Source organism: Spermophilus citellus (assembly GCF_964194105.1).
Source record: "Spermophilus citellus genome assembly, chromosome: 2".
NCBI lineage: Eukaryota > Metazoa > Chordata > Mammalia > Rodentia > Sciuridae > Spermophilus > Spermophilus citellus.
In genome coordinates this window covers 234,967,356-234,986,230 of record NC_138183.1, presented here as the reverse complement: position 1 = coordinate 234,986,230, position 18,875 = coordinate 234,967,356, and the positions used below count along the sequence as shown (strand labels likewise).

Here is an 18,875-nt window from a genome sequence, read left to right as displayed (position 1 = left end):
GCTCTTGATGAGAGACCAGATTTGCCTTAGATTTTAGTTACAGAGCATCTGAAATCCTAAAGATAAAGCCCGACCTGGAGGACTTCTCTTCCAGTTTGAAATGAACTACCTGCCATACTGGTCACCTACACAGAGCTCCTACACCACTTAAGGAAGAAGAATAACACTGAACCTGTCCCTAAAGGATTTAAGAGCAAAACTGGGAAGGGAAGCAACGAGGCTTCCAAGCATCTAAGGGAAGGGGAAGCCCTGTTAAGTAGGCCACTGAGAGGGGAGAAAGGAATAAACTCAAAATTATTGGGTAAGACTAAAAAGTGGAACAATCCGATGGAACTGGAGGGCTGTTTACAGTTACACATTAGTGCTCTGCAGCCCCAACTATTCTGGTATTTCTTTTGCAATACCCCTGGACACATCACCATCACTTATCTAATGATAACCTGCAATTCACTTGATCTCAGGACAGTGTACTTTTATCTTTCCTCTATTGGAATGTGGGACTTAAGAGGTATTTGTAATCACATGACCTGCTCACACAGGACAGGAGAATGTGAACCTGAAGGAAAGGTAAAGACAATTTGATCAGAGCTCTTGGCATGGCATAGACCTTGCAATAAATTGCTGGAGCCTTACTCAGCAAGACCTCCAAATTAGGGGCACAAACCCAAAGTCCCAGGACAAGCTGATTTCACCAGCCTCTCCTCAGACACTCCTCAGCCAGTCATCCCTACCATGTGGTTTGATGTGGAAATAAAACTTGGACCACTCTTGCTGGTAAGAAGAGGCTGTTTTCATTCTCCATCCCCCCCACTTCCCCGTGTCCAGCTACCATAAAACCTTCTAAGATTCTGTAGCCAGACCTCTTTTCACTGCCTTTTAAGTTACTCCAGGGCTCCAAAAGTCATTGCTACGAAAAATGTGGCCCTGACCTGGGCAACATAACACAGTCAACTAAAGAATGATAGGAGCAATTCATCAAAATATCTTATAGAGCAAATCATAGCAGCATGAGAGCCCTAAACCTGGGAGCATCACACACAAAACTTCACCAAGGTGAATGCCTTAAATGCCATAAAATACCTATTGCCAGTCACTCCACCATTAGAATCAAGTCTCTGAACCACACGCTGGCTCACATCTTACCTCTACTTTATGATCTCTATTCTGTGGAGCACAACACTCAAGTTCCTGCACGATCCTGTCCTAACTTAGTTTTCTCACCTTCTAGATTTTTTTATGGCTAATTAGACATTTTACATGCATTGATTCATTTAATTCTCATAAAATCCCATTTACAGATAATGCTTGCCTTCTAGTTTGCTACTACACTCCCACTGTTCCAGTCAAACCATCCTCATATCTGAATGACCACTAGTCAACTGTGCTGCAGAGGTGACACCACATCAACTCACACAGCACCATAAAAACATACTGACTTCCATACTATCTTAATTCCATGAATCTCTAATTTCATAAACCAAGAATTCTGAATTTTTTTCTCATTAAACGTGCACATCACAAAGGTACAGGAAAATTCAGATTCATACTAAAAATCAATCAAGGGCTGATTATTTGGCATAGTGAAGAAATATCTTAAATAGCAAACTCCCTTAGTGCTTTTAAAATGGGATTTGGTTTTCAATAAAGGCTTGCATACAAAAATTGTAAGCATATATCCATTCGTCGGCTGTTCCTGGTTCCCATCAATATGGCCCACAAGCGATTAAGAAACTAGAATCTGTCTTCACTACCTCATTTCATGAGAACAAGTGTACATCACAACGGGAAAAAAGAGAAGGAAAGAGGAAGAATGAAGAGGGGGAAGAAGCATTTTGTATTTTATCAAATACAAGTTACTTCACAGTGCTGTTGGGTTTGTGCTGTTTTACCCACAATGTCACTGCCACTGCCACCCGCTGCTCCCAGCACCATGTAGTCTTCAAGCAAGGGCGTAATGTGGTCACTGCTGCACGTGCTGATCTGGGTTCAGATGCTGCATGAAGGGCACAGGCTGTGGCTGTGGTTCAGAGCAAGCTCACTAGTCCTCCCAGATTAAGGGCCGGACCTTGGCCTTTTATCATTAGTATTCTGTAGACTGCCAGCCAAAAATGCATGTTCTAGGAGACAGAGGAGGCCAGGGTTTTACACCGTAAGGCTGACTTCACAAGCACCCAAGGGCAGACAAGCAGGGGCTTATAAAGAAAGTATTACTGGATCTGCAGTAAGAATCCTACATAGTTTATCTAACAGAGGAGTTACAATTATCAGAGAATAAATTTGCAGCTAGTATTAACAATTCTGTCAAATAAAATTTAAACACTTGAACACATTTTCTCATTAACTCAGTACAATATATTATGAAACATGTGTGCATTGTTTTAACACTCATTATTTTCAAACACTCGGCCAAATGTACCAGAAAAGATATATGAAAGTAACAGTACACAGTCATTTCAAAAGGCAAAATAACAAAGAACAGAATTACAGACTAGAAGTAATATTAATTTTGATCAAAAAACTTTTTTGCTTTCTTTTTTTTAAATATATTTTTTAGTTGTAAATGGATCTTTTGTTTTATTTATTTATGTGGTGCTGAGGATTGAACCCAGGGCCTCACACATGTGAGGCAAGTGCTTTACCACTGAGCCACAACTCCAGCCCCCCAAAAACTTTGCTTTCTTAAAAAATATAAAATCATGATTACACATATTTACTAAAAAACCTTTATCAGCTCTGAGTGTAACAACAATTACATTTTACAACAACAATAATCACATTTTTAGATCACTTACTGTATATTCTAGGCACTCTTCTAACAGTTTTATACACTTTACATTATTTAATTCTCACAATTCTATGAGGTGAAGAGAATTATTATCCTCAATTTACAGACAAAACCTGAAGCACAGAGGTTAAGTAAAATGTCAAAGGTCAGATATAAATAGTAAATGGTAGTTATTTAATTATCTTGAAACCACATACAGACTATTAAAGAATGATTACACTTACACAATATAAGGGAGATGTCTTTCAAACCAAACAGATAAGTTCATTTTAAATTGATGCATTTTTAAAACATCAATTTTATGCATGTGGGTCTTGCTCCACATCTACTCAGATCCACTTGTTACTGATTTACCTCACTTAAATCAAATCTCAGGTGAGAAAAAAAGCCTGGCTAATAACAGTAAGAGAGAAGATACAATGGGAATAACTATTTGTTTTGTAAAATTATTTGTCATTTTACAATATAATTCATTTGAGGTGTCTTTAAGTAGCAAGCTACCAAACATTCTTTGCCTTAAAAAACCTAGTTAACACTTTCAAACAACACATACGTTCTACAGAGAGAAGGACAACCATACATGGAAAGTTGGGCAAGGCATGATATTCCCAGGTTCTTGGACTTGAAATCAAACATGTAAAAGTTATACTTTCTCTTAGGACATGAGGACACATGAAGAAAAGAATTTTTCTTTTAAACATTCACAATAAATACCAAGACTATGCCATAAAGTAAAAATTAACAACCAGTTCTTATTTATATTTATCTGATCAATTAAGAGTTCTGAATGAAACCTTTTTTATTTCCTTCAACTAGTGTGTGCATAATATAGTATATATTAGTATGTATAAGCATGTTATCACCACGTTATATATGCTATATAGTCACATATATAGTACATATATACTTCTGCATATATAGTGTATATATAAACTAACGTGTACATTTATATTATCTGATATTGCTCATGGGAATTATGCCTCAGGCAGAATTTCACTGGTCTGGTATATAAAACCAAAGTATGGTCATTTTTTTTTGTTTAGTTATTGCTAACAACTAAACAAAATAAGTGCTGAGATATTTCTATTTGTTAGCTACTGTTCCTTTTAGAGGTATCAGCTGTGCTGTCTTCTGTTGGCATATCCAAGGGACACGGCTATAATACATGCTTAGCACTTCACAGCTAGGCTTGGCTATTAGGTTTCTACGAACATCACTCTCGTTACTTTATGGTCCAATATTCTCCATACAATGCTGTGCCATGACATTTAAATTTAAATGGATCGCAGGGGAGACAAAATGAAAAAAATTTATCAGTGATGAATAGCAGGTGGATGAAGTCAATCAATCTTCAGCTTAAGTTTGTTTTTGTAGTCTCAGGACATACTATAGGGTTTGCATGTAGAAGACACTTAAACTGTTAGGTTATTAGAAAGTGAATAACACAGATGCTTGTTTGGTGGTCAGTTCTTTCTACTTCCTGAGAACATAAGTAAACACACACCTTTCAAATGGAACACATGCTTACTCTAAGTGACTGGAGTGAAATCATCTGACCACAAATCACGATTTTTAATAGAAAGAACCAAAAAGGTGACATATTTCTAACAAAGCTACTTACCTTACAAACAGAAAGAATATTAATATTTATCAGTTTCTTAATGGCCTGAAAAAAATACAGATAATTTTATATAGATTTGATCATATTAGATATATACTCAAGTAATATTGTGATACATTGGAAGTTTCATGAGATATTGCAAAGATCTTGAAAAAATTATAGGAGTTGGGGTGGAGAGGCAGAGTTTATCTTACTCTTAGTGTTACAGTATTTTTCTAACAAAAGCAGCAATTCATGCTAATATGCAAAAGACAAGGTAAACGTGCAAGTAAACTATGGAAGTGAAAAGACACATTAAATCCAATATAAATAAAACACTTTGCAATTTCCTCTCTCCTGATATGGAGAGTAGAAATTATTGAGTCTAAGATTTTCAACAGTTTAAAAAATTTTACATAGCCCTTCAATGACATATATTCCTTGTTTTCATTAAAGGATTATGTGCATATCAAGGACGCAGTTTACCTTCTGGTAGAGTTGGTTTACCTGAATCAAAAATGCTGATAGATATTAACATATTTGATTTTTAAATTGATGTTTAGAATCCTAATACTTAAAATAGAGTTGTCTTGATATAATAAAAAAATAAAACTAGAACTATTATTGATATTGACACTGTATAAATGAGTTCATAAACATTTTCTTATTCAATCTTTTTAACATTCCTATGAAGCCGCCTATTTTATTGGTGAGGAAACTAAGTTAGGTTCTTCCCCAGAGAATTCAAGTAGTAAACAGAGGAGTTAAGTGTGAACCTCAGGCAGCTGGACTCCAGTGCTCACAGACTGAATCATTATACAATACTATCTTACCAAGACCTGCATGCATTCTTTTGTTACCATAGCAGACAAAAAAAAAAAAAAAGACTCACATTGTCCAAGTCAGGAATTTCCAAAAAGTATTCAGGATACTCATATGAGATTCCCACATTGTTCACTGAAATAAGACAAAATTGTTAGCTAATATACATTTTACAGATTTATTGAAAACAATGAGATTAAAGCTATCAAGAGTGAAATGATACAATTACATAAAATACTGCTTATGTTTGGGGTAACCTTTCCCACACTTTTCTATTCAAATTTTATACCCTTGAAAAGTCCAGTTCAAATGTCTCTTCTTTCGTTTCTTCTGCACTTAGTTAGCATCTAACCCTTGTCAAAAGGACTTCTACTCACCTCTTACTTTCCACAGCCCCTGGAGAGATATGTACTCTCTCTCTGCAACACAGTTATTTGTAGATATTGCTAAACTCTTCTCTACATCTTCAATTTTCATAGTGCAGAATAAGCCACATATGATATGCATCTCATTTTGTTCACTCTTAAGAGCTTGTGTAGTCATGCCACAAATATTTGCCATATACTTTTGGGCAAGACATGTGCTAGACACTGGGAAAAGTAGAAAGAAACTGCTTCTCATGTGATAGAGTACACAATCTAGTAGGAATAGAAAGGCGCTCAACCAACACAAACAATTATTTCATGACAAAGTGCAGAGTGCTACGGGAGCCTGTTCCAGCAGAGCCTGACTTCATCTGGGAATTGAGGGAAGGATTCTATGTGCAGCCAGGAAAATAGGTGAGACTGAATACCTCTGATAAATCACCCATCAAAGGCTGAAGTCATGTCTCAGTCTTCCTTGCTTCACAACTCCCCAGTCACCTAGCTTAAGTTTGAGGCTCTAAAACTACTGACATGATCTGAACAAACACATGTAATTAGGCCCATGATTTGAATGCTTAGTTATCCTGGTTTCCTCTAACTCTGGAAAGGCAAAGACAATCCCAAAGAAGGAATAAATACAGGAATTAAAAAATAAATAAACTTCTGGGCATGGTGGCACATGCCTGTAATCCCAGTGGCTGGGGAGGCTGATGTAGGAGGATCAAAAGTTCAAAGCCAGTCTCAGCAACTTATCGAGGCCCTAAGCAACTGTCTCAAAATAAAAAATAATAAGAACTGGAGATGTGGCTCAGTGGTTAAATACCCCTGGGTTCAACCCTGGTACCACTCCCACCCCAAAACAAAGAAAAAAATAAATACACTATTTCTACATTCGTTATCAACTAAGTAACTCGTGAAATGGATTATCTACCTACCTATCTACATTTAATAGATATCAAAATAATTCTATTAAGTAGTTCCTATTATTGTCTCCCTTTTAAAATTTTTCACTTTTTAAAAATGTGTTCTCATAGTTACACACTGAAGTTCACAGCAGTTAAATAATTTGACTTCAAGTCATAGAACAAACTAAGGCAGAACTCAAACTCAGAAAATTGTATTTCAGAGGCAAGGCTCTTAATTAGTATATTAAAGGTGTCATACATCTTCATCCATGATTCAATTCCCAAAAAAATCAGTAATAATTGGATAATAAACAAAAATATGATATGTTTAATAAAACTGAAGTATTAGGGGGAAAAAAGTTCATTTGCAAGAAGATAGTAAATTATGATCAATCTGCCAAAACTTACAAGCAATTGCGCCAGATAAGCCTTTGAGTAACAGTAGTAACTTCAATTACTACTAAGGTAACTATAAGTAACTACAGTAACCTGACAATAACTTTTTCAACAGACTAACAAAATCAGGGGTTCAAAGGAACTCAGTAAGGGTTCTGTGTTAAAGCTAAGCCAGGCTCTTGAGGCACTGTGAGTCTCCAGATTTTACTTGCAAAATGTGGTCAGGATGGTTTGAACAAGACCACTGAAACCTCTGAAATATGTAAGAAAGGATAATGGCAAAACAAACTGTTTTTAATTAGATCTATGCCCATTTGAGTAGGGTTAGTATCTAAACGTAACAGCAGGTCCAAATTCATTTTTAGTTTATTCAATAGGTTCTCCCTCCAATGGGGGTCCCAGGGATCAATTCTATAAAATATCTGTTAACAATTAAGTCAAAGCTAGTTGAAGGTAAGGTATTATGTTCGTTTGACTTTGCCCTAACCACAATGGAATTATAAAGGATGAATAATTTATTTAAAATGTGACCAAGATAAACCAAAATACCTATTAAAATGCTACACATAAACAAAATATTCTTTACAAAGTCAGTTTAAGATAGCAGAATCCTCAAGGAAGGTTTTTCCAGGTGGTAATGTTCTTCAGTATTTTTTTTAAAATCTATCATGTAGGGCAAATTCCATTTCCCTTCACTCTACCATATCTAGAAAGACTTCTATCCTCAGATTTCTTCCTAGCCTATGGAAGTATTAATGCTACATTTCAAAATGCTAAAAAAAAAAAATTGAACAGTATACTTATAAATCTTTTAAAATCCAGATGTGGTCAGAATTTTTGCTTTTGTTTTTTAATTGTGGGAGCTTTGCAAGTGGCACAGGAACTTCAGGAAGTTCATGAATAACTAGGCAAGCAATAAGTATTACTGTGGTTCAGGCTGCACTAACAATAGATAGTCTTCAGTTCTGCCTCTGCTGATTGAACAGAGGGAATCTATCAATGCTATCTATTCATACAATATAAATGGGAACATCTATTTAACTTAGCTCTCTATAAGAAAACATGCTCAACACTGAAAACTTTAGCCTGAAGAAATAAATAGTACCATATACAAGAACTATGCCTTTATTAATGTACGTACAGATATATTTTTAAAAAAGTTAAAGCTAGAATAGGCCTTTCAGAGCATCAAGTCCAATTCTATGAGAGGAAATGTACACGAAGGTCACAATGGCAATTTATCCTGTACTACGCATGAGGTCACTTAACTTCCTTCTTGCTTTACTGATTGATCTTTTACTGTGGGGTGCATGCTACCTATCATCTTTCCACAAAAAGCCATCACTTTGGAGTGCTATTATTCAAGAGTTTAGGAAGAAATAGCTGTTGCTTTTATTGGTGTTCAGAAAATGATCCCCCAAAATATGGTGCCTTGGTGTGCTGATAATTTTAAATCAGAGGCATTTGGGAATCAGCAGATTCTGGGTGAAGCTTTTTCTGAAGTTCCCTTATCTACTTAAACCGGATCCACCAAAGAAGAACACAATTGCCTTCAATCTTCTTACTGAAATTTCATTAACCAAGGAAGATTAAACTCATCACAGAGAAGGAGGCTGAAAACCAAACTCCACACCTAGAGGCTAGAGCAACTTTGTCTCGGGCATTGTCTGTTCTCTGGGCCTATTCATCTCCCCTAAAAATCATCTCCTACCCCTCTAAAGTTGCCTACATTCCCCTTTTCCCTCCCCTATAAAGAGGGTATTTAAGCTTCAACTATCTGGCTCTTCTTTGAATTTCATATTTTGTGTGGGGCCCATGCATGTGTGCATATTAATGAATTTGTGTGCCTTTTCTCTTGCTAATTTATTATTGTCCGTTTATTTCAGCAGACTCAATTTCAACTTTAATTTTTTTCAGTTACCTGAAAAACCCTTTCACTTGTGTACTAAACCTTCAGAGAGAAAGCTAGAACTTCCCTACACTCTCAAACAGTAATTTCCATAAACTGCAGAATAGTGTGAATCTTTCGGGAAAAGGCAAACCCACTGCAATTTTATTTTGAGACGTTAGATGGCAGCAATAACCAAACAGTAGGCGGAAAGCTTTTGGGGAATGGCAAAAGGAAGAAACAGGCTTTGGGTAGGAGTGAAAAGATGGAAATAGTCCCATTATAATTGAATCTCATTAAGAATGGGTGCAGGCAATGCCATCTCTATATTTTACAAGATTTTTTATAGGATTTACAACACCAAGCAATGTTACAAGTTGTTCTAACATTACTCAAAAAGGTGAAAATTCCTTCTAAATGGCATTATCTTAAAAATCAGCATTAAATAGTAGATTATTAGTGAGTTTTCCTGAATTTTTCAGGTGAGGCACCAGAAATGGATCTAATTTTTTTCAGTGCCCTGAAAAAACCCTTTCACTTGTGTATTCTTTGTCTTTCAGAAAACAAAGAATATCTGCATAAGCTCCAAATCCTCACTGTTAGCCCACAATCAGAACAGGACCTTGAACACTAAGGAGATCTTTCCTATCCGTTTCTCTCTGGAATTCTAAGGCTGGGAAGAATCCAAGAGAAGAGACTAGGCAGACAGAACAGAGGGGAAGACAGACCCAGAACAAGGACCCAGGGAAGTGGAAAGAGAAGTTGGGCAAGAAGTGATCCTCCTAGAGTTGACCCTGGCAGGGAGAACTGGCAGGGGCCGTGCTCAGCTGTGCTCTCTGCAGCCCCCCTCCAGAACTGCACAAAACACTGGGCTCAGTGTAAGTGCTTCATGTTTGAGACATAGAAAATCCAGAGAAATTCTGAATGTTGTTCTAACTTTATCATAAAACTTTAAAAAATCATTTCCACATCTCTTACTTAGAAAAAAAAATACACCAGATTCTTGTTTCTTCTAAAGTCATTTGCTGCTGACCTTACTGGACCTAGAATTCTCTATTGAAACCAGCTGCCCGAGATATATAATGTCATTAGAAAATTAGATTTTTGGTATCTGGGTTGAGCATGAGGGAAGAACAAACAATAACTTACTAGAAAAGGAAAAACTACTCATATGGTTAACCTCACACAGACCATCAACCTGCTTTTTTCTAGATTAATCAGAAAGCTAAGAAATTAATGTAGTTCACTTTGCCTAATGGTTGAGCTTTCAAATATAATTCTAATAATGCAAAGTTGTCTCCTCTACTTCCTTCTCACGATATTAAAACAGAAAATGATAAGATCACATTTAAGTTACATTTGTAGTTCTATAAACTAATCCAGTTTTACCACTTAGTTCATTAGTATAAGATGCTTCTAAAAACTGCTGTCACTAATGAATTTTTGAAATGTACACTTCCGTAATAAAGACTATATCAAAAGAGAGTGGGGGACCCCTCCAGTACTTAATGTTTTAGCTTACATTTTTATAAAAGGGCTGGAGGTATAGTTTAGTGGTACAGCACTTGCGTAGCACATCTGAGACCTGGGTTCAATTCCCATAAAGAAATTTTTTTAAATGCCAAAGGATACAGACTTCACAAACCCCCGGGTTCAGTCCTGACTCCACTAGCACCAGCTTCTAACAAGAAGCAAGTGATTTCACCCTAATAAGCCTCAGTTTCCTTATTATACTTATATAGGAAATAAAGATATGGATTTAAGAATCAAATGAGCTAATATACATAAAATCTTTAACCCAATGTCAGGAACATATTAATATATTAAATAAACTGAGGAAGAGTTGTTATCATGTGGCCATTAATTCATCAAAACTTTATTGAACTCCTACTTTGTGCCCTAAACAAAGTGCCCTGCTTCTATTTTATATAGCCAGCATCAAAATAGAGAAGTTCTGGGCTGGAGCTGGGGCTCAGTGGTAGAGCATGTGGGAGGCACTGGGTTTGATCCTCAGCACCACTAAAAATAAATAAATAAAAATAATGTGTCCATCTACAACTAAAAAAAAAAAATTTAAATGAGAAGTTCTTCTGCAAGATAGAACTCTGGATAGCAGCTAACTAGAAGGTCTGTTTATGCTGATCAAATTTATCCCAATTCCTCCTCTACTCTCTTTAATGCATTCAAGTGGATCTAGTCTTACAGTCTAGAGAGAGTGTGGAAAGTGATGCAAAGAAAATCCCTTCTCTGCTTTATTTAACATATTGCTGTAGCTAGCACATGTTCATACACTGACAGATGATATTTGGAACACCATGTAAAACATTTTGCAAACTTTACAGTTTTCATACACTTGTGAGTAGCAATTTCCAAATAAAAGAGAGTTTACAAGGCTTTAAATTGCAGTGCCTTTAATCAGAAATTGAAAAATTAAGATTGAGTCAGAAGCAACACAACAGAACATTTCCTTTCCACTAATTATAAATTGCTGTGATCCTTGTTACAAAAGTAGGTAATAGTTGCCATACATATAATTGGAAGAGGGGAAGAGGAAAGAAGAATGACATGAGGTTGGTAGCTAAGTGTTAGCTAACAGGAACACATTTATCTATTTCGTGACTTACAGTTCTATTTACATTTCTGAATCACAGAACTAATTACCCAGTTTTAAGTTAAAGGTTCTGCTTTAATTAATATCATTAGTGGATTTTGAGTAAAAGGAAATAAATTTGAAATCTGAAAGTCTTATGCTCACTTTAGAAATCCAATCTCAGTCAATACATCTAATGGAATTGCAAGGCATTATATATAGCCTGAAATATTCCTGATGAGTATCCTAAATGTGTGTGTAAATCCATTTACCTATTCTGCTTACTATGATTGGCTATACCAGGCTTCTGTCTCATTCAGTACAAAGAAGGCTCCCTTCTAGCAAAGAAGGATGTTTGTACCAGTGATCCAACTGTCTGCTTGTGTCTCCACCTGGATTTCTTACAGGCTCTCAAGCTTAACATATTCCAAAGTGCACTCCTCATTTTGCTCCACAGAATTTACTCCAGATCCAGTTTCCTATCTTAGAGAAATGCCATCCAGTTCTTCAAGTCAGAACCTGGAAGTTGCTCATTACCAGTTGTCTAATTTTGGTAAATGAATTTAATCTCTAAGTCTGGTTCTTGTCTGTAAAATGGGTACAGAAATATTAATATCTACCTTATAAAGTTGTTGAAGATTAAATGAGATTCATCAGCATGGTGCCTGACATGTAAAGAACGCTCAATGAATGTTGACAAGAATGACTTAAAAATGAAGCTATTATTGTTACTCTTCACTCAAGACCTCTAATAAGGACGCTCATCAGAAAATGATCCTGGTGTCTATTTGTTGTTGTCTATTTCCTAAACATCTATTTCTACCCATTTCCACTGCCACCTTCCTAATATAAACCATCTTCACCTTATGTTTCATTGCCAAAATAGCCTTTTACTGGTGTCCTCTTATCAATTTTTGCCTACTCCTATTTGGAAGTCAAAAGGGATCCTGCTAAAATTCTAAAATGTTATCAATTCATCCTTAAAATTCTACAGTGGCTTCCTAATTATACTTCCAATAAAGTATGTTAAACTAAATTTGGCCCAAGGATGTCCTCTATACTCTTGAGTCTCTAGATGACAATATGCAAGTTGGTAAGTAAACCTAACTTAGGGGTATGCTTTTGTAACAAATGGCTGAGTCTCAGTCTCACAGCCAGCCAGCTGATCTAACCGTGCTCAGTCAAGCTGTCTCTGTACCTCACTTCCATTTTCTGGCCATAAATGCTGCCTGCCAAGTTTGAAGAGCATAGCTCTTTGAGCCTCACATGCAAACAGTTCTTTGCTTAAAAAACAAACTGTTAAATTTGGTTTGCTTAAAGTTTTTCTTTTAACAAGTCCAAATTTATTAACCTGGTTTTCTAAGACTTTCATGATCTGGCTCTGCTTAATCTTCAGACTTCTCTCTTGCTACTGCCCCCCTTTGAAATCCTTGCTCCAGGTTGGCAGTCTTCTGTCAGTTCCTCCAACATGCTGAGCACACAGACTTCAGGGTGTTTGTGCATGCTGTTTCTCCAACCAGGAAACCTTCTCAGTCTTAGCTTTCAGGTTTCAACATTACTTTCTTGGGGAGACCATCTGTGATAGTTTTAACTTTCTCAATAATATAATCTTTCATTACATGCAACACATTCCCAACTACTTGTTCCGTGGCTAACTTCCATGAAAGCCGAAACAATGTCTGTTGCATTTACCACTATAGCTATGAAATTTTACTTGTTTAGTGAGTTAGTATACGATTGATTGATGGAATCAATTAACAAATAGGAGTAGAGAATAGAATAGTGGTTACCAAAGACTGGGGCAGGAGAAAAGGAATAGAGAGAGGATAGTAAATAGTAAGTGGGCACAGGGGAACAGTTGGAAAGGAAGAATAACTTCTAATATTGTATAGCACAGTACGGTTGGCAACAATTCATTGTATATTTCAAAGTAACTAGCAGATGGGATTTTCAATGATCCTAAAACAAAAAATAATGAATGTTTGAGGTGACAGATATACCATTGCATACCATGCACTGAAATATCATATTGAACAACATAAGTACTTTTTTTTTAAAGAGAGAGAGAGAGAGAGAGAGAGAATTTTTTTTAATATTTATTTTTCAGTTTTATGTGGTGCTGAGGATCAATCCCAGCGCCCTGTGCATGCCAGGTGAACATGCTACCGCTTGAGCCACATCCCCAGCCCCCATAAGTACTTTTTAATAGGAAAGAAAGGTGATGTATAATAAAGAATTTCTTTGGCTTCTGTTAATGGGCTGGAGGTCTAGACTTCGGAATACCCTCAGTGAGAGCAGTTCTTTGTTATTAATGGTAGACCCTTGGATCACAACTGAGTTCATGCTAACAAGGTGACTCAAGATGGGGTTTGGTCACTAGAAAGACCAACTATCAAACTGGAGGGTTGGGGCTTTGAGCCAGTTCAATCTTCAGATAAGGGAGGAGGGCTCAGGGGATTGAGTGCAATTACATTGCCAATGATTTAAGCAATCATGCCTACATAATGAAATCCCATTACAAACTCTGGATACTGAAGCCTGTGGCGCTTCTCATTGGTGAAAGCACAGACGTGCAGGAGGGTGTCCCAACTCACAGAACGAGGGCACAGAAGCAGCTTTGTGCTCCGGACCCTCCCAAACTGCTCTGTGCCTCCTCAGCTCCTCAGCCTGCTAGTATCCTTCATAAATAAACTTTAGTCGTGAATACAGCATTTTCCTGAGCTCTGTAAAGGCCCCGGCTAACTGTCAAACATGAGGAAACCACGGGGACCCTGGAATTTATCAAAAGTACAGATGGCCTAGGGACCCCTAAACAGCTAGCATCTGAAGTGAGGACAATCTTGTTGGAAACTGCCTTTGAACCTGTGGCATCTATGCTAACTCTGGGTGGTTAGTGACAGAATGTGACTGCAATACTACAAAAGGGAAGATTTAGAAGTGTCTTTAAGATTTCAAAAAATCACAAGAATAGTACCCTGGCATTGGCAGAGAAACTCCACCCCTCCCCAAACTATCATTCTATACAGTCCCACAATTTTTTTCTACACTCCTGGCCTAATGGCCTCCGCTTACACTTGGGGTTTCAGAAAAAGAAAGGGGTGGTGGTATTTCCAAGTACATGAAGTTTATCTTTGGTGCCTTCTAAACGAACTTTATTTTGCCCTTCTTTTCCTCATCTAAGCACCCCACTGATCACAAGTCTGCCAATACAATTTTCTTCTTAAGTCTGTCCTCCATTTCAAAATGATTTTCCCAATCTTTCATTAACTAAAATTTCCTCAGGGCGACTATCCAGCAAGAAGTAGACAGATGATCAAATGAATAAACCAATCCCAGTAAGATGTAAATGACAGTTGTAATCAGTCTTTTCAGAGGTATTGTTATTAATGGTAGATTTTATATATGTCTAGACCCCCTACAGAAGTGAGGATCTCTCCTCTATTCTTAACTTCCTTGATCAACTGGAAGGGGGAAACTGCATAATTTCCTAGTATGCCCACTCTCTCTTCCTTCCAACCAATCCTACACAAGCTTTCTCAGCACAGTTCTGTGGCTGCTTGGGTCCTTCTCCTAGGTCAATGTCTATTCCTCTTCCTTTGATCCTCTGAGGACTCAACTACAAGGAAGCCCTTTCTCGATCCCAACACAATTATCTGGGAATCTGCCATTTGGAAGCTAACTACTCCTTTTTCCCTAAGTAGCTAATACTTGGGTCTTTTGTAAACTAACTTGGGAAACCTAAATATACACAGCAAACTGACTGATCTTAACTCTGATGAATATCTCTCCTTGAACTATCTTTTTAGTACGTTAGTGGGACAATTATCACTTACAAAGGGCACAGCAATGTCTAGTTCAGCTTTACTATCGATACATATTATTGTTGTCAAAGTGGGGCCTCTTAAAATCATGGGCCATGTGTGTGGGCAGAAGCAAGTCAATGGTTGACATATAGTTCTGAACATACTTGGCCAGTATGACAACACAGATCATCTGATACTCACTCATACTCTCAATTTTTCAACTGACATAAACCGTGACACTCTAGGTGGAAAGGACCTTCAGAACATTTGGGAAAATTCTTGTCTAGCGTGCATGAAAAACTTGCCTAAAGTTATAGGAGCTTTTAAAAATTTGAATCACAAACTAAGTAACTATATTTTTCCAAGAGGATCTTTCTTTCTCCTTCCAGAATAAAGAATCTCACCTTTACAAAGTTAAAAAAGCCACAGTAGTGGAATTTGAAAAAAAGTATTGTCTGTGGCATATTTCAAATCCAAGGCTACTCCTTTGGCCTTGGTAAATTTCGCCTCCCTGCAATGTATTGTGCAAAGCCCTCTAAACCAATTTGGAACACAGAGGAGAGTCTCGCCTGAGGATCAAGCAAGCATTATAGCAATCGTATTTTGTTAACCAATTTTTTGCTTATTCAAAGATGTAAGGATGTCATTTTCTCCAAATAGTTGAAGTTTTATAAGCTTCTTAAATCTGTATTTCTTAATATTTGCCAAGAAAAAAGACATGCTTACTTTTTTTTTTAACATAATAGAATTAAGAATCCCACCTTAAGCATTTAGAATCTCATCAAGTTATGGTAACCTTTCAGGATAAACTCATACAATACATGCTGTTTTCTTTCCACTTATCTCATTGAAAACTTAATGTTTCTTTCATGACAAAGGGTTTTAGCATTTCCCTTTGTAATTCAAAAAATATTAATTTTCTTTATTAAGCACTGACTATTGTTTGGAGTTTAATGCTCTTCAAACAAATAGAGTATATTTTGGTCATTTATTTTTCTTTTTATCATTACTAGTTTCATTAATACTCAGTAGGAAAAAAATCTTATGACTTAGTATAGTGTGGACTGCTAGATCTTACTAGAAATTAACCTATACATAGAATATCTTAGAGAAATCTATAAAAGGTGAGATTTGTAAGAAGCGAGGAGGAAGGAGAATAAATGATTTTTACCTTAGGAGCAGAGGTGAGAGTACATGGGGATAAGGGAGGGGGAAATAAGTTGAAGGGGCTAGAAATCCAGGTAATGGTACAGGTGGGGGGAAATAAAAAATAAAAAATTAAAAAAAAACCATCAGGCTCCCCTCACAAATTCTAGAGGATTAGACCATACTAGAGAAGACACTGTAGAATTGGAATACGACCAAGTAGTAAGATAAAATTCTGCTCACAGATATGGTTTTCAAAATTATAATGCAACATAAGTATAATATATTACCTAATAAATGTGGATGACTGAAGAGACAGTTGTGGTAGAGCAGAAAGAAAACTAAACTTACAGCCCAGTTTGTGAGATAATACATCAAAGTACCACTGTACACGTTCAAGGAGTATGTATACATTAGCTATAATTACTTGTGTTACTGATCTGTAATCAAAACTTAAAGATATATAAGTATTTAATCAGAACCAGTTTTGTTTGGGTTTTTTGGCTTTTTTTTTTTTTGTCTTTGTGGTGCTGGAGACTGTACCCAGGGCCTTGCAAATACAAGGTAAGTACTCTACCACTGAGCTACACCCACAGCCCCTCAAACTGTTTAATGACAGTAACTTTAAAGCTAGGTTTCTCAGTCTCAGCTCTACTGATATTTTAAGTCAATAATAATTTGCTGTGGGAGGCTCAGCAGCATCCTTAACATTTACCCAATAGGGGCCAGTAGAACCACCCAAGTTAGTGACAAATGAGAAATGCTACGATCACTGCCAAACTGCCCTTGGCTAAGAACCACTGCTTTAAAGCACTGGGGAAAAAATCTAGAAATTATATTTATGGCTCTCCCACAAAACTGAGGATAAGAGACAGCCAAGATGAACAAGAGCTGAGATGTCCATCGTAGCAGCCAACTGTCACATATGCCTACTGTGCATGTGGCTAGTCAGGACTGCAGTGTGCTGTTAGTGTAAGATACACACTAAATTTCAAAGACTTAGTTACAAAAAAGAACGCAAAATATTTCATAAGTTTTTCATACTGATTATATGTCCAAATGATAACATTTTGGCTATAGCAGGTTCAAATCAAATACATTATTAAAAATTAAATTCATCTATTTCATTTTATTTTTTTAAAAATGTGGTTACTAGAGGGGCTGGGGATGTGGCTCAAGCGGTAGCGCGCTCGCCTGGCATGCGTGCGGCCCGGGTTCGATCCTCAGCACCACATACAAACAAAGATGTTGTGTGCACCGAAAACTAAAAAAATAAAGATTAAAAAAAAATTCTCTCTCTTTCTCCTCTCTCTCTCTTTAAAAAAAAAAAAAAATGTGGTTACTAGAAAAGCTATAATTATATATGTGGCTTGTGTAATCGTTCTATTGAACAGTGCTGAATTGAGGCAAAAGAAAAAAAAAAGCTTCATGCATGCTATCCATTCCTGGAAGGCTTTGATTGAAGAAATGAAACACAAAAGAGCTACCTTCAGTTTTCTCTTTACATTCTCTATATGATGATACCTAGTCTCACTGCTTCCATGAAATTACTACTCTTAGATAATCAATCTCCAAACTGGACCTGCAACCTACATGTCCAACTATCACACTAACAATCCACTGTGGCTCTCCTAGAAAGCCCAAACCACTCCTTGCTCCCATAAAAACTCCTCTTCCAGGAGTCTTCATTTTAGTAAATGGTATTATTGAGGTGAACACTGAAGCCCAGAAACTTGAAAGTCATCCATGAATTCCCTCTTTTTCATCCCACCTGCAATCTCTCACAAATCCTCTTCATCTACTTCCTGAATATTTCTGGAATCCCACTGACTAGGGCAGGTTATCATGATCTCTCCCTGAATCAACTGCCCCTTCCCCTTTATCCTCTTATTACACCTGCCCTTCCTTCTAGAATATTATACAATATAAATAATGTAGTGTAGCTTTCCTTATTCATTGTTGTAACTCCAGTTCATTGACTCATGAATTAATGACTATGAATGAATGAAAAGGAGTACAAAGTAACTTGCTAAGAGGCTGGACTACAAGAATAATGGCTGCATTAGAATATGAGGCCCGGGAGAGCATCAGTGCTTATGTCCAAATGCCAATGCTTATGTGCTGACCCAAGTCTTAGGATTCTAGAAATGGGGGGGAAATAGTTGGGAACCATGTGCTCTGCACTCCCATCCTTAACAGATTTAGTTATCATACTGAAACTCAAATCAAAGTCTTTCTGGGTCAGGAAAGAGCTGCTGAAGGTACCTTGTCCAATACTCCAGTCCTGCACCAATCCAATGCCCAACAATTTCCATCTCCAAAGCCCTATCTGCAGATTATCAATAGTTTCACAATTGCACAGTGAAAAACAGCTAAAATGAATACAATTATGATGAAATGTACTACTTCTATAAGTAAGTCATTCTCCAATAACAAGGTCAAAGCAAGTAGTCTCCTTTCGTTGTAGATTCTTGACCCCCTTTCCTGCCTAAGCCATTCTTCTTCATTTCCTAGTCCATCACCAGTGTGAAGGGAGGTTGGAATAAACTGTGGCAGCATCTGTCCTAACCAGTAA

At 36.9% G+C, this 18,875-nt stretch overlaps 1 protein-coding gene across 1 annotated transcript in view; it reads right to left on the bottom strand.

Annotated features, from left to right (window-relative positions):
- The window catches only part of HSD17B12 (hydroxysteroid 17-beta dehydrogenase 12), a 151,656-nt gene that overhangs the window by 37,075 nt on the left and 95,706 nt on the right, over positions 1-18,875 (bottom strand). The window contains exons 5-6 of the mRNA XM_081281086.1: positions 5,278-5,342; positions 4,407-4,451 (exon numbers count right to left, since the gene is read on the bottom strand). Coding sequence (XP_081137212.1) covers positions 4,407-4,451; positions 5,278-5,342 — 110 coding nt within the window. The remainder of the gene's footprint in view (positions 1-4,406; positions 4,452-5,277; positions 5,343-18,875) is intronic.